General features: G+C 39.3%; 1 protein-coding gene across 1 annotated transcript in view; it reads right to left on the bottom strand.

The window, feature by feature from the left end:
- Positions 1-397: 397 nt before the first annotated feature.
- Positions 398-20663, bottom strand: part of SIN3B (SIN3 transcription regulator family member B) — a 40528-nt gene continuing 20262 nt past the window's right edge. Inside the window, exons 11-20 of the mRNA XM_075280851.1 lie at positions 19721-19837; positions 17371-17609; positions 16282-16465; positions 12334-12937; positions 10020-10189; positions 9587-9760; positions 8759-8851; positions 7398-7489; positions 4279-4483; positions 398-1485 (exon numbers count right to left, since the gene is read on the bottom strand). Coding sequence (XP_075136952.1) covers positions 1255-1485; positions 4279-4483; positions 7398-7489; positions 8759-8851; positions 9587-9760; positions 10020-10189; positions 12334-12937; positions 16282-16465; positions 17371-17609; positions 19721-19837 — 2109 coding nt within the window. The 3' untranslated portion in view covers positions 398-1254. The remainder of the gene's footprint in view (positions 1486-4278; positions 4484-7397; positions 7490-8758; positions 8852-9586; positions 9761-10019; positions 10190-12333; positions 12938-16281; positions 16466-17370; positions 17610-19720; positions 19838-20663) is intronic.

Below are 20663 nucleotides of genomic sequence, written 5' to 3'. Positions count from 1 at the left end.
GTGTTTACATACAGAAGTAACAGACTTCCTGTCTCCGTTCTTATTAGCAAAATTCAATTAGCAGACTGATAACTGGAAGAGGGAGATAAAACAGCTCAGAAATACAAGCTCACTCCAAGCACTCAGCTCCCCCTCCCCTCCTAAGAGCAGGGAGCTACATCACTTGTCCTGGACGAGAGATAAGATCATCCCCAGGTCCGTGGTTATGGAAACGCAGTGTAAACAATGAAGTAAATAATCTCGGATAGTAGCCAAAGAAGTTTTGCTGAAGCAATGTATTTAGGAAAAGTCTTAAATCCACATAAGCTAGCAGTATAGATAGGATCCTTGAGCTGGAACAACCCCCTTTAAGAGATACAAATGTTTCACAGTTTGCAGACAGATTACACAGACTTAGTTTTTGAATGGAGTTTTCCTTTATTACAAGTGTATAACATATTAACCACACATGTACAATGTTAATTTTACAGCACTTGATTTATTAACCATTATATAGGGTCAGTATAGACAAAAGAAAAGCATAGTTTTGCAGTATTGAATACTTTTATAATAAGACCCCATCCATAAACCCTCATTTTCAGAATTACTGAGACTTAAACACTGTTTGGGTAGTGCCAGACAATGGCAACAATTCATGTGTATCCGGTTATTAAAAGTTCATATTGTAGATCATTTCAAGTGCCTCACCATGAAGCAGTTAATGCTTGCACTTCTGGTGCATTTCAGTAAAGGACCCCACAGCTTCATTATTAAATGATATATTAGACATTTAAGTGGGCAGTATTAAAATGCTTGATGTGTGACCACCATGTAGATTTGAAATCCAATGTATGGAACCAATTTAGAAATTTCCTGGACCAAACATTAGCAAATTCATCCACTTCATTGCTGTCATTTCAGCAAAAACGTCACTCCTCCCAGCACCATAATTTACTTTGGATTGATCTAGAAATGGTCAATCCCAAAACTTATTACCATCAATGGCTCATAATGTAATTCCTCATTAACTTTAGCCATGGCTAAACATAATCATCCCGACAGGTTACAGGTTTGCTCGCCCTCTACACCACACACTTTGTATTAGTGGGGCAGAACGAGAAAGTCAATTAAAAGGTGTCCAAAGCACAATCCGAAGAATAATGGCACTGGTTTTAAATGTCTTTCTAGTGTTAAACACCCCTTTAAGAACAGCAAAAAACAAGCCCTGTAAAAAACTTTCAGCAGCAAATGCAGACAGGGACATATGGGCCTATGTCAGGGTGAAGACGCTCTGCGCGTGTACTGCACTCTGTATCTGGTGACTGTCATGCCATGAACTTCAGATACTTCACAGACAGTCTTGCATGGAACCATTTCTTCGTCTTCTTCTCCAGTCAACCAGTCCTGCACCAATTCAGCTGCTCTGGGACTGACATTCTCCTGTAGCCAACTGTTGTGCCAAGCAGCAAATTTCTCATGGTGTTTCTGGAAGACCATTGGCTGGAACTATACAGGAAGATAAAAATATATTCTCTTATTAACTTGTACTATTGGTGGAGGTTGAAGTTGTGTTCTGTATGAGGAAAAACATTCAGGAAATACCAGATCACAGTTTTTTAGCTGGGCAATCACTATTGCTAGTTTTGGCATGGTTAGGCCAAATTCACAGATTTTTTTTCAGATTGAATTATTTATGTTTTTTTTTTTTTTTTTTAACTAGAAGTGAGCGAATATACTCGATCGAATACCTCCGACACATAGCTCCCGGCGCCAGGGAAGGTGGGAGGGGCAGTAAAAATTTGATGCCCCGGAAGTGTTTATGCACCGGAGAGATTCGAACAAGTATATTCGCTCATCTCTACCTTTTACATTTCAGCTGAGAAGTTACTTTATCCCTTTCGCTGCCAGGGGTCTACACCGGTGTCATTATGCATCTGAATGTTGGCCTGACCTACGTTACGTCACTACAGAGGTCGAAGACTGCCTGGAGTCGCGCTGCAGAGGTGAGTAACACTGGTTTTAGGTTTTCTCTTAATAATATAATAGTAGCAGTATTTGTTAGGGCCTATGAAAAAAAAACAAAAAAACGAAGAAATAAAGCTCCCTAAGGTCCTAGATCCTGTGGCAGTCACTCTCTCACACACAGTAACAACCCCAAGATCATGTATGACATACACAGAAGTAGTAACCTGTACCATAAGCAGGGGAATAGCTATAGGGGGTGCAGAAGAAGAAGTTGTTACCAGGCCCTGGATCCTGAGGGTGTCCCACAGGTCTCTCTACAACATAAATTATACCAATATTCTAAATCCCACAAGGTAGGGAAGGGTTACATTTTAGAACTGGCATAAGACCCAGGAGACTGAAGTTACATCTCTGACTGTGAATAAAGTGTTTTGGTTGTGATAGAGTGTTTCTATCCAGCTCCAATATTAGCCTAAGCTTGCATTTTCTTATTTTTATCTACTGCACTTCCTGCTCACTCTTCTCCATGCACTTTTAAAGACATGAGTAATCTAAGTTATGCGATCTGCAATCTGACTCAAGACCAGAGCTGCGGAGTCCTTAAATCAAACCGCCGGCTCCGGGTCTGCCTGGCCTTCCTAAATGTATGATTATCACAGTAAATACGCAACAAGCTACCCCCCTAATTGTATAATACCAAAAACTGTACAAATATGACAAAATAATTTTATTTTGAAGCCAGAGTCTGTAACTTTTTTTTTCTCTTGGTCAGCCGTGCTGAAAACTGATATAGCAAGGATTTTCGCAGCGAGTAATTCTAGCAGGGGATAAGGAAAACCACCTGAAAACAACATGGTAACGCATTTCTTTGTGAAAGATGAGATGTATATACTTATATACAGCTCATATACCTCAACTGAGTTTTCACTGGACAAAATTGATACAGTTAGATCAGGTCATTAGACCTTTGGACAAGCCAGGAATTGAAGCTAGGACCAGAAACTTGCAAAATCAAGAGATATCCCAAAAATTATTTACTTGACAAGAGACAGAGGTATGTAAATGTAGGTGCAACTGCATAAAATGTACACACATGCAAAGATGGGCTTTACTATGCAGACATTTTTACAATAGAAAGTATGGAGTGTGATAAAAATGACAAGAATACAGAAGCACTTTATTTTATTTACCGTATATACTCGAGTATAAGCCGACCCGAATATAAGCCGAGGACCCTAATTTTACCACAAAAAACTGGGAAAACTTAGTTAGTGACTCGAGTATAAGCTGATGGGGGGGGGGGGGGGGGGGAATGCAGCAGCTACTGGAAAATTTCAAAAATTAAAATGGTAGGAGTTTTTGGGTGCAGTAGATGCTAGGGAAGGGGAGGGGGTGTTTTGGTTGTCTGTCTGCCCCTTCCCTGAGCATGAGGACTGTTTTTTTTTCTTCCCCACTTGGAATTCAGTCTGGCTGAATATAGGGTATCTGCAGTGATCCTATTAACTCCTTCCCGACGGAACAGGAGCACTGCAGATACCCTATATTCAGTAGACCGGGCACTTTCAGACACAGGATACCTAATGTGTATGTGTTTCGCAGTAATTTTTTACTTTTGTATGTATTCTAGGGAAAGTGAGTGATTTAGAACATTTTTTATTTTTAATCTTTTTTTTTTTTGCACTGTTTTATGGGAGATTCTATACATTGATATTGTGGATGGTCATAGACCCCCCCCCCCTAACAAAAAAAAAAAATAAAGAAATATTTTTTTTTTGCTGACGAGTATAAACAGAGGAGGGCTTTTTCAGCACAAAAACTGGGCTGAAAAATTCGGCTTATACTCGAGTATATTAACCCCTACCTAACATCTATCGTGCAGTGCTATAAGTAAGTAGATTCTGAAAACCATCTTGAACGAAAGGCAAGATGATGACAAAGGCTCAGAGACAGAGCCTGTGACAGAAACAGCAGATGTCAGCCAAAACATACAATGAATATTCGATGCCCTTAACCCCTTGGTGTTCCACCGCTTACAGATACCTATGGCGGTGAGGTATTCGATCAAATACTACTTGCTCATCTCTAAACAGTATGTCGTTGGATTGTGGGAGGAAACCCACACAAACATGGAAAGAACATACAAACTCCTTGCAGATGTTGTTTTTCTGTTGATCCTTCATTCCCAGCCCTTTAGAAAATAACATTTTTAAATGCTGCAGTATTTCACAGTGTATGAAAGCATGAATCTACTGATGGGTAACTAATGTCAAAATGAAGCGTTAATTCCTGAAAAAAAATATCTATCATTGAACCAAGAAATTAATTTTGGCTTACCTCTTTGGCTCTAGTCAGTGTTCCCCAGCGATACATGTAATCCTCAGAGTTCACTATAAACATCATCTTGTGACTATTAAGCCTAAAGCGGCAGTCCATATTGCTGGCACTTTCCACTCCCATCAGTCTTTTCCATGAGCTTTTCACTTCATCCTTCATCATTCGCATAGTTCTACATTGCCATCTTTGAAAATGTCTGATATTTCTGTGGATGATATTTCAATTTAATACTTGTTGCTTACCACTGGTGATACTTTGTCACATTCTAACATTACTTCCAAAGGGAATCGGGGAAGATTCATGAAAGAACCAATCACAGTACAACTTTCACTTTTTAAGAGAAGATGAGAAATGAAAGCTGTAATGTGAAAATAGTTGCCATTAGACATTTTTCAAGAAAAAGAAGTTGCTATAGGCAGACTTATTATAGTTTTGAAAACCGCAGCATGTTAAATTTGATCATAGTAAACTTAGCGTTTTCCCCATAATCAAGATTCCAAACGCAGCAGAAAAGCATTGAAAAACACATGTATTTGTATAGCAGTTTGTTTTTTTTTTACTTTAACCCCTTCCCGCTGCGGGCATTTTTCGATTTTTTTTTTTTTTGACTCCCCTCCTTCCAAACCCCGTAACTTTTTTTTTTTTTTTTCCTCAGGGCCATATGAGGTCTTAATGTTTGTGGGATAAATTTTTCTTCATGATGCCACCATTATTTATTCTATACAATGTACTGGGAAGCTGGAAAAAAAATCAGAATGGGGTGGATATGAAGAAAAACTGCATTTGTGCCTCTTTCTTACAGGCTTCGTTTTTACGGGGTTCACGGTGCAGCTAAAATGACATTACCTGTAGTCTATGTTTCGGTACGATTCCGAGGATACCTAATTTATATGGTTTTATTTACATTTTAACCCCTTAACAGAAACCCAAAACTGTGGTAATTTTTTTTTTTTCTAAAAGTCGCCATATTCTGACACCCATAACTTTATGACACTTTGGTGTGTGGGAATGCATAGGGAATTTTTTTGCTGGACCAGGTGTACTTTTTAGTTACACCATTTTGGGGAACTGCTATAGCTTTGATCACTTTTTATTCACATTTTTATAAGAGGCAAAACAGTGAAAAAACGGCGATTTGGCACTTTTGATTTTTTTTCTGCCCGGTACGGTGTTTACTATACAGGAAAAATATTTCTATAGATTTGTAGACCGGGCGTTTTCAGACACAGGGATACCTAATGTGTATGTGATTCACAGTATTTAATCCCTTAAGGACCCGGCCATTTTTTGGTTTCGCATTTTCGTTTTTCCCTCCTCACATTTCAAGAGCCATAACTTTTTCATTTTTCAGTTCACAGAGTCACATGATGGCTTATTGTTTGCGGGACAAATTGTACTTTGTAATGGCATCATTCAATATGCTGTGCAATGTACTGGGAAGCTGGAAAAAAATTCAGAATGAGGTGCAATTGGAGAAAAAATGCATTTGCGCCATTTTCTTATGGGTTTAATTTTTACAGCGTTCACTGTTTGGTACAAATGACATGTTACCTGTGTTCTACGTGTCAGTACGAACGCGGTGATACCAAATTTATATAGTATTTGAAATGTTTTGATACTTTTAAAAAAAATGATAAACTTTGCAAAATAGAAAAAAAAATTTGTGTCATCATGTTCTAACACCTGTAACTTTTTCATATTTCCATGTATGGAGCTGGTTGTGGTGTCTTTTTATGCGGGACAAGATGACGTTTCTATTGATACCATTTGGGGAAAGATCTGATGGTTTGATCACTTTTTATTCAATTTTTTATAGGAGGCAAAGTGTTGAAAAAAAAGCTTTTTGGCGGTTTTTATTTTTTTTGCCGCTACGCCGTTCGCAGTACGGGATAAATGTTTTAATATTCTAATAGTTCGGGCATTTTGGAGCGCAGGGATACCTAATATGTTTATGTTTAATGTTCTTTAATTACTTTTATAGCTAATCTAGGGAAAGGGGGGTGATTTGAACTTTTATATTTTTTTTTATTTTTTTAATACTTTTAAAAACTTTTTTTTTTTCTTCTGTTACATTTATGATCAGACCCCTTAGGTACCTTGAAACCTAGGGAGTCTGATCGCTCATACTATTCACTGCAATACTACAGTACTGCAGTGAATAGCAGAATCCCAGCACTTCTATTAGACGATGCCTCTGGCATCGTCTAATAGATCTAGTGCAGAGACAAGCCTGGAAGCCTTCAATAGGCTTCCGGCTGTCATAGCAACCGATCACCGCCCTCATGTGACGTTCAGGAGGGCGGCGATCGGCGAAACATGGCGGCGCCCATGCCGCCGGCGCCGTTTACACACTGCGGTCACGTTTGACCGCAGTGTGTAAAGGGTTAACAGCAGCGATCGGCTCGGGCACCGACCGCTGCTGTTATTGGCAGGTCCTGGCTGTATGATACAGCCGGCATCTGCCGTGTATGGAGCGAGCTCAGCGTGTGAGCTCGCTCCATACATCCCCATGCAACCCATGACGTACAGTTACGTCAAGGGTCGCTAAGGGGTTAAGTACTTTTATATGTGTCCTAGGGAAAAGGGGAGGATTTGAACTTTTATTATTTTATACATATTTTTTTAAAAATTATGCATTTATTAAACCTCATAGAGGTCTTGAATCCCAGAAGGTCTGATCACTAATGCAATGAATTTCAATGCTAATGCATTGCAACACTTTTCAAAAACACAGCAATTCCACATAGAGTAGCCTGCAACAGAATCCATTAAATGACAGGCTGGGGAATCTTCACAAGGCTCCCAGCTGTCATGGCAAAAGGATCCAGGCCCTTGCTGGGAAAATGGTTCCTCAGTCAGCTTTCACCGAGGCACCAGAGGGGGTTAATGCTCGCAATCAGTGCGCGCTGGGTGTCTACTGTATAAAACAGTAGACACCCGGCGGCTTAGGCGGCTGCCTTATTTAAACACCCGGCATCTGCCGTACTAGTACGAAGGATGTTGGCAAGGGGTTAAAGCTGAGAAAACTGTTTCAATGTTCAACTTTCATAAACCTACCAAAACAGTTTTTTTTTTTTTTTTTTTTTACACATTACAGTCCTACAGCAAGTATAACTTACCGCTGTAAAAGCACCGGCTTCAGCAGAAATCCTTCACTCTGACTGTTTTGTTCATCCACATTGATGAATTGTTCAACATAGTTGGATAAGTGCTAAAAAAAATAAATAAAATAAAAAATAATTATAATAGATAGATAGATAGATAGATAGATAGATAGATAGATAGATAGATAGATAGATAGATAGATAGATAGAATATGGGACAGGGGTGGCAAATCCATCTGAATCAAAGCAAAAAGATTCACCTCTATAGGCTGGTTCCTCCATATACTTAGTAAAATTGCCATTTACAACAATTTTTATTCTAAGCCAGCAGAGCTGTGCATGTGTATAATGTATGTACAAAATATTGTGTGCACATAATGTCAAAGCGAGAAATACAAAACTAAAAATCATAAAAGATGGCTGTTTGGTCAATAGGTAAGGACATGTAAAAGGAACCGACTAGGTTTAATGGGAAGTCAACTTTTAGCCACTAAGCTCATCTACCCTAGAATTCCTTTGAGCACCAAGGAAGTTATATGGCAAGTTCATACTGAGTTTTTTTGAAGTTGGATTTCTCGGCAAAATCAGCATATATATATATATATATATATATATATATATATATATATATATATATATATATATATATATATATATATATATCTATAGCTATATATAAAAACACCTACCAACTCTCCCCATCCATTTCAATGAGAGTCAGAAGGAGATTTTTTATTTTTTTCTGCCAGAAAAAAAAAAAAAAAAAAAAAGCATCATGACCTATCTTCAGGCAGATTCTGCCTTGCACACCCCATTGAAATTATTTTTTTCAGGTAGAGGAAGAAAGAAGTTTTTCTTCCTCTAGCTGGAAAAATAAAAATAAAGGAAAAAAAAAAAACAAACCTGCCCGACTCCCATTGAAATGAAAATGTGGGTTTTTTGAGGCAGATAACTCCATATTTTTCAGTCACATCAGTGCTACCTCATTTGGAGCTACCCTTAAGGCAAGTCTCAGAGCCTCAAAACGATAATATTCTATAACTACACACTTCAGTACAGAACAATTTTAAGTACACACTGATAAGACTATTGACAGTGATAATTTTCAATTGCAGCACTCAAGTACATTAAGTGCTCATTTTAAGACCCACTATCAATAGTCCCCCAAATGTAAAGCACCATGGAATTAATGGTGCTATATAAATAAACAATAATAATAAATAATAATGATGATGAACTAGTATCATGTCTAAGAAACCTTCTGAAATCTGCATATTGTCAGACTGAGAGGCTAAGGCCTGGTTCACATCTACGTTTCGGCAAATCCGATTGAAATCGGTATTTAACATCATCATCTCCATGATATGTTCTCTCACCTGTACTTCTGTGGGGTCTTCTGTCTGCACATCATCTGTGTCAAGCAGCTCGATTGTCATGACTACCTGGCCCTGTCTCTGAAGAAACATCATCTGACAAGAGAAAATGAGTTACATCATGTTTTCTTTACTAAAAAATGACTTTAGAATCATAAGTGACAAAACTCAAGCAGGGGTGCACAACATCTCCATATATATATATATATATATATATATATATATATATATATATATACACACATACACATATATTCTCGAATATCTGAACGCTAACAGTCCTAGAAGAGAATAGGGTTTTCTACTACCCCATTTGACACTCCAAGGAGGAAAATACAAGGTGACCACACATGCCAGCTGCACAGTATCTCAAATAACATTGTTAGCTAAACAGTGTCCATTAGCATCAACCACTATCAACTCCTGTAATTGCCACAACGCTGCACCACTGACACTTTCTTGTCTCAAGTTTTTTTCTCCCTAACATGGAAGATATATAAACAACAGGCCAACACTCCTTTGCAATAAGAGCATGTGTTGGGCAAGATTAGTCTCCTAAGGTCTTGTTTGCCTGTTTCATCTGATCCAAGGCAGCCATACCAGAACTGCTATTATACCCCGGGGTCTGAAGAGATAAGCTGAGGCCCAGTGAGGTGGATCAAACATAAAACAAACTGCAGGTAGAAGCTTGCAAATATTGTAATAACCAAGCATTCTTTTTGGTTACATCACAGATAAACAACAGAGCACTAGTACTAAATATTTTGGCTACTTTCAATAAAAGTTTGCTGGTGAAATGGCATTAACTTTACATAAGGCATCTGTAAATACCTTGAAGCAATTCTCATCTGCCATACAGTGCTCGGCTTTCCACTGGTAACTGGTCTCTTTTGATGTACGGACACACTGGGTGACAAGACTGCCTCCGGCTGCTCCCCTCTTTTTCTCACTCAGGTAAAGCTCCACCACTTTTAAGCAGATCTCATCACTCACTAGATGATGAAGCTATGGAAGAGAAAAAAACAGCTCAAAATACTGCAATACAACAAGACTTTGGCACCATATTTAAAATATGTCACAAAAACATACAATAAAATAGGAGGATTGAATAGGAGAAAAAAAAACAAGGCAAGATGTTAATTTCAAAATGTAAAAAAGAGAACCCAAATGTCTATGGGTCATACTGGAAACTGTGGCCAAGCAGACTTTCACACATTGACAGATCCTCCTTAAAAAGAAATCTAACAAAAAACACTTTGGTCACCTGTCGTGTTATATTCTGGATCAGTTTGTCCATGGTAAAGCCAATGTAAGCATGTATAGTGAACATCTCCCGCAGCGTGTCTTCATAATGCGTGGGGTCTAGATTTCCAACCAAAAGATTCCTCACCATATCCAAGAATGCAGGATAATATTCTTCTAACTCCACTTCACCTTCAACAAAAAAAAAAAAAAAAAAAAGGATTAAACTGATGCATATTTACACAAAAAGTTATAAAGTTTGAAGGTTAAAACATAATTTCACTCCTTTGGTACATAGTGCTGGTCACTACATAACAGATACAAGATGGTCCTCCCCACTGCACAAAGTCAAGAAGGTCAAATATATACATTTCTTTACGTTTCTTTGAGTGTGATAATGTATGCATTCCTCTCTCACGTGGCAACAATCCCTAAGGTACTTTGTATGCTCTACATTAGCCATTTAAATGTATGCACACATCATGTATTCAATTCTGAATGGAAGCGTTGCCGCAAAGGCACCATTCCTGTGAGAAGAAACTTAACTTCAATTTTAACACGTTACTATAACAATAAATTGCTGGAAAGGTCATGTAAATGGAGACTTCACACATGCTACAGAGACATGTGTTTAAGGCTAAGGCCCCACGTTGTGGAAAGCAGCTTTATTTGTTGCAGATTTTGTTGCGTTTTTTTGAGCCAAAGTCAGGAGTGGATTGAGCAAAAGTTTGAAGTATAAGTGCTGCCTATACATTTCCAATTCCATTTCTAGCCTCTTCTGGCTTTGGCTCATAAAAACACAACGAAAAAAAGCTGCGTTTCCGCAACGTGGGGCCTCAGCCTAAATGTCTACTCAGCTAGCACATACCCTTAGGCCCTAAGGTTCTTAAGTATTGGAAGCTCACAGACAATTAGAGGAGACTCTTTGGGAATCATAACCAAATTCTACCACAACAAGACAAATACGTTATGCAGTCTTAATAACTCAAAGCCAGACATGGATTCAAAATGAATGTGAAATATAAAGGAATGTCAAAAAGCAATTAAAAGTATTTAAGGATTTTTTTCTTTATAAGTTAAAAAGGCTGCACACAGAATATCAGTTGCCTTTTCTCGCTTGTAGCTTTAAGAGGCAAAAATTGCAGAGGTATTGTGCATTGTTATACATGACTAAGAGTGAAGACCGGTTTACATTCCCAACATGTACATGGCAGGTCAGCATGAAAGTGGGGGAAGGAAACAGATTGAATTTAATGTATATCAGTTTATAGTGCATGCTGCTATAATGTGCATATTTTAGATATATTTTCTCTTCCACAAACAATTTGCTTCAGTTGGCAGAGGAAGTAGACAATTGGACCTCACACTTTAAAAACATTAATGCCACCCCCCCCCCCCCTCGTAAGCCCTCGCGGGCAGGGCTCTCTACCCCATTGTGCCAGTCGGTCACTGTTAGTATTATATCTACCTGTATATTTTGTGTACTGTATTTAACTCCCAAATGTAAAGCACCATGGAATTAATGGTGCTAAAGAAATAAACCAGAATAATAATAATAATAATAGGGTAGAATAAGTGGGCCCTAGGAAAGTACAGAGACTAGCAAGGGAGATTAAAGCTACTCTCCAGGAATGAGCCAAAAAATTAAAAAAGTCAGGTTACCTGTATTCTCTTTGTAAAATAGAGAGTTAGTTTGGTCTCTAAAGACATTGCTGTTGTTCTTCTTTGCTATGTAAAGCCCATACCTTGCTGCTGGAGAGGGTGAGTCAGAGCAGAGCTTCTAATAGTTAATTTCTATCCAGGATTTTGGAGGCAGTGATCATGGCGCCAGTAGCACTAGGATATGGTCTGGAAACTGAGGTGTTGTGCTTACTTCTCCACCGTCTTCTGTTATTAGTGCAACTATGGTCACTGCCTCAGAAATCCTGCCAGCCTGAACAACCTAGTGTATTATGCCACAGCCCCTTCCATCCAGCACGAGATTACATATGGAAGAGTAGTTCATATATATTCTCTCTTTATCTCTTACTTCTACATATAAATCTATATATTCATAATGTCATAACTAGAGATGAGCAAACACTATTCAAAATAGCCGTTTCGAATAGCACGCTCCCATTGAAATGAATGGAAGTGGCCGGCACGCAGACTTTGCCGGCGGCTGGACACTTAACAACCCCACCCTGGCTACATCCATTCATTTCTATGGGAGCGTGCTGTTGGAAATGGCTGTTTCGAATAGTGTTCGCTTATCTCTAGTCATAACATTAATTTGTGTTAATCTCTTATAAAACTCCCACAATACAGCTTTTCACAAAAACAATCGAAATGCTCACTGGGCTGCTTTAGCCTGAGTTCCATGGCAGGCCCATTTGACTTTTCCTTCCTGCCTTCACAAAGCAGTTTTTCTCGCTCCTTTTCAGTCCGATATTCCAGCAGCTGAATCTGTGCCTGTCGATAGATCCTCAAAAGTCGGGAGCAAAGTGTGTGGTGTAACCGAAAGAAGAAATACCAGTTATTATTAGCAAAGAACAAGCTGTACATTTCTTCAGTCATCTTGGGTGGGGGCTCTGGCGGAGATCGCGTAGGTGTAGTGGGTTCTGGGGTTACCCCAGGGTTTGCTGCCTTCCTCCGACGTTCAGGTAGTTCACTTACAGAAGGTTCTGTTGTTGTTTCTGCTGGAGTATCGTCAGGGGTGGAACTAAATAGGGACTGACAAGAGGAGGAGGATGTTGAGGAAGAGAAAAAAAGTTCAGGAATGAACTGATGCAGAACTTGGCGAATAGTGTCCTTATCCTCCTTCTGGATGGCTGGCTGCCTTTTCACATAGTAGCTAATCAAGGATGCTGCATCCTCTAATATTTGCCAGTCCTCATATGTATAAATAAGATGTGGTCCACTGGATGCAGCTGTCCTTCCTTCTGGTTGCTGTTCCTGGTGCTGTTAGGGTAAAGAAAAAAAAGAATGTGTTACTGAAGTGTTCGTATATTAGTTTCTGATCTAAAGACCAAGTTGTTGAGGCAAACATATTCTACTTTCTTTCTACTCGGTCAAGTACATATTGGTAATATAAATCAACCCTTACTACTGACCATACAGCCTAGCCAAAAAAAAAAAAAAAAATTTGTACATAAAGTTTCCTGCAAAATGTCCACATGAATCCCGAAACGTCCAGAGCAAGAACACTCAGAAGTATTCATAACTTCTCATGGGATCCTTGCCTTTTGATTGACACAAGATTTCTCCCCCCCCCCCCCCCCCCAACACATTTTTTGCAAATTTAAAAATAACATGCTATGAAAGTCAGCAAGAAGGGGAGTAAAAGGGGGAGGGAAGGAGAAGATGGAGAGCTGGCAAGGGGCGTTTTTTTCTTTTTTTTTGAGAAGAAAGACCTCCACCTGGGTCTACAGGTAGCGGTCACAGTTGCTCTGGATTGGTTTCCGAAGCATCAACCACGGGATGCGACACACCCCTCCATGTCACTTAAAAACTCTGACGTTCACCGACAAACTCAGCTTAAAGGGGCTCCATCACTGGGAAAAGTCATTTTTAGATAAGAACATCCTTGCATAGGCTTTAGAAAGGTAATTCCACACCTATCTTCAGTATGTAAATTGCCTCAGCAGATTTTGTAGTCCTTTTTTATTTATATCTAAGTTCATTAGCATATGAATAAAACCGGACTTATTCATAATCTACTGAGGCAATTTACATACTAAAGGTAGTTGTGAAATAGCCTTTCTAAAGGCTATGCAAGGATGTGCTTATCAAAAAATGACTTTTCCCAATGATAGAGCCCTTTTAAGTACCAGCGCCCACCCCCGGGACCCAGGAAATGCAGATTTCACTGCGATTAGGGGATACTTTCTTTACCTGATCTCTACTGGCTCATGTTATATCTGAATTAAATATTCAGTGAGAATCCCAGGATGTATATATAAATATCAAAAAGAGACAGGGAAAATCTCACTATAGGGCACTTTCTAATCTTGTGTAGAACATAGGGACTAATCAACAGGCCTCTCAAAATGAATAAAAAAATAAATAAATAAAATGTAAACTTTATTAGGATAGTGTTAAAAGAAGATATTGTGCAACATATCCGGTTGACAACCGTAAATAATAATATTGTGTTAAGACTTAGAGATGAGCGGACACTGTTCGGATGAGCCGATCCGAACAGCACGCTCCCATAGAAATGAATGGAAGCACCTGGCACGCAGACTTTGCCGGCGGATGGCCGGCGTCACAGGTGCTTCCATTCATTTCTATGGGAGCGTGCTGTTCGGATCGGCTGATCCGAACAGTGGTCGCTCATCTCTATTAAGACTGTCTCCATGGTTCCGTGACAACAATAAGAAGTGTGATGGTCTTGCCTGATTCTACCAGGGGTAAATCACTATTCCATAACAACCAGAGTTAACCTGGACACTGTAAATAGTCTTCAATGAGGTCAACTCTGTGTAGCAAAAACTCGGGCTATACACGATTTATGAGATAATAGAACCTTAGATATGACCAGGTAGAGGTAAAAACTGTCAGCCTTTAAGATTCTATACATAGTGTACCACAGCCAAATCTTTTTATAGGGAGGTCAGCTGTCCAAAATACAGGGTGATCTACAGATGTCAAAAAGGATATTCCCTGGGTATGAACTAAAAAATGCTGGCTGAAAAAGATGCCATAAATGTAGAAGGGATCTCAGGTGCACCAGACAGATAAGTTTTCCCTCAACAGTTTATTGCATAAGAGCGGTGGTGTAGTAACATCCCCATGGAGACGTGACCTAAAAAAGGGCATACCACTGTATTTTAGTCTAGAAAGACCCTAAAAGATATGGATAAAGGCTGTCTAGAGGCTGGGCAGAAGAACCACACACAAGGTTCTCAGCTATTCTACATACAGGAGCTGTGATGTAGCAACATCTCAGTGGAGACGTACCCTAATAATGGCATACCACAGTCCTATATATTAGCTAATGGCTAATAGATCTAGTTAGAAATAGTGATGAGGGGATAATTTCTCTACCTGATCTATACTGGCTCTTATGCTATATCTGAATCAAGGACCTATCAATACCAACAATATCCTGTTGCATTCGCCTATATCAAAGTGAACCGCTGAGCTAGACGGGGAAAACGTATTGAGATAAAGAGATCCTCTGTGATATGTTGACAATGGGGTTGCCTTTATAAATCTGATGAGTTTACCCCCTTTTAGAGATCTAGTGGATTTCACTAACTGGATTACAATATCATTCAATACATTCCAATTAAGTGATTGTGCATTTATATAGAGAGATTTGCTGGGTTGTGTAATACAGCCTAAATGTGATATCCATAAACCCCTTCAATAGAGACCCTGACGACACTGTGTAGAGACTATAATATACATCTGATAGCAGTACTCTTTGGGAGATTATCTAAGATACTGTCACCAGTTATTAGTCCAAACAATAGAGGATTTCAGATATGCTGTAGGAAGCGTAATGTGTTTTGGAGTTGGACAACATTGCAAAATGCTCAGGTTATCTAGGAATTATAACAAAAAAATGTGTGCGAGCTAAAATTTAACTTTTAATAAATGTCTTATTAAAACTTGAAAATACGTGTGATGACTAGATATCCTGGATCCTAATGTTTATGGTGCCTGGATGATCACTTGTTCAACATTTCATCCTTACATAGTTTGTGCACCTAGTTTACATGCTCCATTTCATCGATGAAATGGATCGTGTAAATTAGGTGCACAAACTATGTAGGGAAATGTTGAACAAGTGATCATCCAGGCACCATAAACATTAGGATCCAGGATATCTAGTCATCACACGTATTTTCAAGTTTTAATAAGACATATTTATTAAAAGTTACATTTTGGCTCACACACATTTTTTTGTTATTTTCCTATCATTTAGTGAGAGTGACGCAACTTAATCTTCTCTTTTTTGAACATTATCTAGGAATTACACACAGACAACACTATACTCCCCATGTACTTTCATTTTTATGTTCATTGTAATGTACATGGGAGGTTTACTTCAGTCCATTTTTTTATCCTTATTCATGAATAAATGTGAGTTTCAATGATTTGTTAGGTTTGGTTGGACATCAGTATCAGATCTGTTGGTGTCCAACACCCAGACCCTGTACAGAGTTCTGCTCCTTTTCAAGTGAATGGGATTGGGGATCATTACTATCAATTATTTTCAGGACGTGAACAACCCCTGTAACACACAATATACATATTGTAAAGGTTTTCTTGCAACAGAGGTAAAAACAACTAACCTCATCATAGACGCTCTCAATTTCATTGAGTAAGCTCTTTGAACGCAGAGCCTTTGTGTCATTCTGTTTGAAGTTGACAGCCTGATGGTCAAGAGACTTTAGATATGCTCGCTCATATTGTTCCCTCCACGTCTTATTGAATCCTTGCTGGGCTTCCCTCCATTCTTCCTCTTTTGCTTTTAATCTGCAGAACAAGTAAGATTTTGTTTTTAAAATTTAAAGTTTCCTATGACAAATGTAAGCACATACCACAATAACATACACGGGTCCCTAACTTTGCAGACAACACATTCTCATTTAGTAGAACATGTTATTCTGGACCGTAACGTACTGAACTTCATTTTGAAGGGTTGCTATTATCTGCCTGAAAAAAAGGATGGTTTATTATTATTATTTTTTTTTTTGTGCAAATGTTTTTATTGAACAATCCCAATATATTTGGCATTGTTATAAATCATACAGACAAAAGGAGTTTTCTAGGCTTTAATAGTCAAATTTTTCAGAGAACTTTATATCCAGAGAAAACCGCGGCACTGATCAAGAAACTTCTAGCCGTTATCAGGGCTCAGCAACTAAAAGCAAAATGCAGAGAGAGAGGGAGAGAAGCGAATGCAGATAACTGGAAAAGGAAAGGGACGTCAGTTTGACTTGAGCTGTTTCTGGCAAATGGTGCAAGATAGACAAAGCAATGTATTGGCTAAAACAATTCTGTTAGATTAATCTATAAGTCTATATCTTATCCTTCATATGGGAATACCAATTTAAGACTTGAAGCAGGAGACTGAATAATATAGCACATGATGATGGTCACCACAGTATGAAGCTAGCCTTGGAAAGTGGGGGTGACTGAAGCAAGTAGCCGCAGGCACCAATTATTTTCCACCAATGTATGTTTTAATCCTTCATTTAAAAAAAAAAAAAAAAAAAACCGGCATCATCTAATAATTATTTGCTTAGATTACAACAGGGCATTTTACATTGTAGAGTGGTATTTGGCGCTGTGGAGGGAATTTCTTCTGCACTTTGTTTAGCACGGATAGGAAGCCATTTTGCTCTGCTTTGTGGTATGTGGCTCGTTTCATCACTAACCTCTTTAGTACCACAGGTACTGCAGTGACTGGATTTTTTTTCAGGCTCTCTATTATATCTGGAGCCTTGTCCCCATAAATACGATAGATAGCCCGCCGCTGGATAACTTCAGATGTGCCTCCTAAACAGTCATCTAATCGAAATTTTTCCTGATCCTCAGCAGACATGCGAGACAGTTTCTTCTGAACGCTCTCCAGTACACGGATTGTTGCCAAATTGGTCTCCAGGACGACGTCCAGCTGTAAAAGCACAATAGAATTTTTTTTCTTTTTTTTAAAGTAATAAATTGTACAATATACTATGATAAGATTTAGGAGGTTCCATGCGCTGATGCCGGTTGTGTGGAAAGAACCGACAGTAGGATTTAGCTGTCCGCTTGAAAAATCGGACATCTTTCTAACCGGACACTTAAGGACACACAGGGACAGTAAAAGGACACTACATGATGGCCCATTTAAAATAATGAAAATTGTAAACGGACACAGCTAGTGTCCGATGCTAAAATCTTGCACGGACATTAGCATCGGACACTGACGCTAGTGTGAACCCAGCCTTAGACGATAGGTTTTGATTTAGTAGTGTTTTGTTACCTTCTGGTCCAATTCTGGCCTACATCTGAACTGCACACTTAGATTTATACAGACTGGTAAGACATTTGTTAAATGTGCATCAGATGTAAATGTGGGTGGAAAAACAAGCAGACAGAATCAGACATAGAATCAAACACAGGGAACGATCTGGTGAGAAAAGGTAGAGGGCACAGCAGGAAATAGAGACAGGGTCTTCAAAGCTTATAGAGTTACAACAAAGTGGATAACATCATACCAAAAAATGAGCAATAAGAACAGCAAGCAGTGGTTGATCTCCAGAGCCATGAATGGCAACAGTGTCTATTATACTAAAAAGTATTTTTTTTTTGTCAGTTTTCATATCCTTATGCAATTCCACCCACAAGGATTCTACATCCTCACAACCTTCACCCACATTTGACTCTTTCACACTCACTTTCATGCCACTTCTGTCATACATACACACTCCACCTCCCCCTTCCCTTTAGCCCTGTATTTGCAAAAATGTAAAACCCGGAATGTTTACAGCTCTGTCATGTGTGGACCAGGGCCTCAATCATCCCCATTTTGCTCGCTAGGCTTCTGGTATTTGTGAATACAAACTTTAAACTGTTGTCCAAGTTCAAACATTCATTACCAGAAATGTGTATTCTTGATGGCCAAATTTGTCTAAACTGTTCAGCTGTAATAAACGGATTTCGCTATCATTCTAACAACCCCCATAGTTAGCATAGCTAGCAATGGGAAAAAGCACTTTGCTTCCATCCATTTCTGGGTGCTTTTTGAAGTATGTTTGGGTTTATTGTTGTGCTGGAAGACCCATGACCTAGGATGCAAACACAGCTTTCTGACACTGGGTCATACATTGTGACTCAAAATCCTTTGGCAATCTTCAGATTTCATACCGCCTTGTACACAGTCAAGGCATCCAGTGCCAGAGTCAGCAAAACATCTTGAACCTCCACCATATTTGACTGTTGGTACTGTGTTCTTTTCTTTGTAGGCCTCATTCCATTTTCAGTAAACAGGAGAATGATGTGCTTCACCAAAAAGTTCTATCTTGGTACTATGTACTTGGTTCTATCTAATCTTGAGCCTGCAGGACAACTTTAATTTCCTTGGAACTTGAATGGAGCTGCTTATTCACCATTCTAACTATCCTGTATTGCAACCTTTTATCAATTTTCACTTCCGTTCATATCCAGGGAGATTAGCTACAGTGGAATGGGTTGTAAATTTCTTGATTATGTTGCGCACTGAGGACAAAGTAACATCAAGATCTCTTGAGATGGATTTGTAAACTTGAGATTGTTGATAGCTTTCCACAATTTTGGTTCTCAGAACGTTCTCTTCCTGTTCTCCATGCATAGTGTGGCACACACAAACAATGCAAAGATTGAGTCAACGTCTCTCCTTTTTATCTGGTTTCAGGTGTGATTTTAATATTGCCCACACCTGTTACTTGCCACAGGCGAGTTTGAACAAGCATCACACGCTTGAAACAAAGTTACTTACCCTCAATTTTGTCAGGGTCATTTTTGGAGTTTTTTTTGAAATTATGTTGAATTTGCCATTTTTTCTCAGTTTTGTTCCAATACACACAAAGTAAATAAACCTGTATGACAAAACATGTGTAATTGCAATAATTTTGTGGAAGAAATACTTCTTCTTCTGGAATATTTCAGGGGTGCTTACACTTACAGCTGTAACTGTATACCTCTGCTCTGATGCCTCAAAGTAAAATTGTATTGACCAAACCACTTTTAGAAAATTGAACTCACCTCAAACCTTTCATCCTCACAACGATGAAGCTGCTCTTCGTATGGGGTCTTCTTAGAGCTGACAAAAGTAGAATCCTCAGACCAAGCCGGAAAGGACACCCATGTGTCATTTAATACCTGCAGAAAATGGATCAAAAGAGAAAGCCTTGGTATTTATATAGAAAATAAAGTGCTTCAGGCGATAGGGGGTGATTGGCACCAGTACACCTACATCTGGGACCTCATTTTTTCATGATGAGTGAAGTCAATGATAAAATGTAAATATTTTAAAGTTAATATTTATACTTCAATCCTCGATCCATTCAAAAATGAAAATGTTGCTATATATGTCAAACATATATATACAACTTACCTAATGCACTCTTCACCAATGAACTTCCTGTACTTTCTGGTTCCCCATTTACCGTATTTTTCGGACTATAAGACGCACTTTTTTTCCCCAAAATTTTTGGGGAAAAGAAGGGTGCGTCTTATAGTCTGAAGGTGGCGCCTGGCATCCGCTGTAATAGAGAGGCGGAAGCCGGCAAGTGATAGACGCCATTACAGGTGCCGGGGCCTGAGACATCGCTGCGCTCCTCTGCCATGCATGAAGCCAGCGGCGGCAGGGGCTCCTCCGTGCCCCTGCCGCTGGCTTCATGCAGGGCAGAGGATCGTAGCGATGTCTCAGGCCCCGGCGTCTATCCCTCCCCGGCATCCGCCTCTCTAGTACAGCGGATGCCGGGTCAGTATCCATGGCCCCTTTTCCCCCGGGGCCGGTCCCCACCGGCCCCGTACCTGTAAAGTTGCAGGCCGGCTCCTGCGCGGCGATATCGCAGGAGCCGACCTGTTCGGGTGACAGCCGGGAGCCTAATGAGGCTCCCCGGCCTGTCACAGCTATATTAGTATTGCGGCTGGGTCTATGACCAGCCGTAATACTAATAGACAGAATGTCCCATAGACGGCA

This window comes from Leptodactylus fuscus, chromosome 1, assembly GCF_031893055.1.
Source record: "Leptodactylus fuscus isolate aLepFus1 chromosome 1, aLepFus1.hap2, whole genome shotgun sequence".
NCBI classification, from domain to species: Eukaryota; Metazoa; Chordata; class Amphibia; order Anura; family Leptodactylidae; genus Leptodactylus; species Leptodactylus fuscus.
Note: the sequence above shows the minus strand (reverse complement) of the source record. Positions and strands in the feature narration are given on the sequence as shown.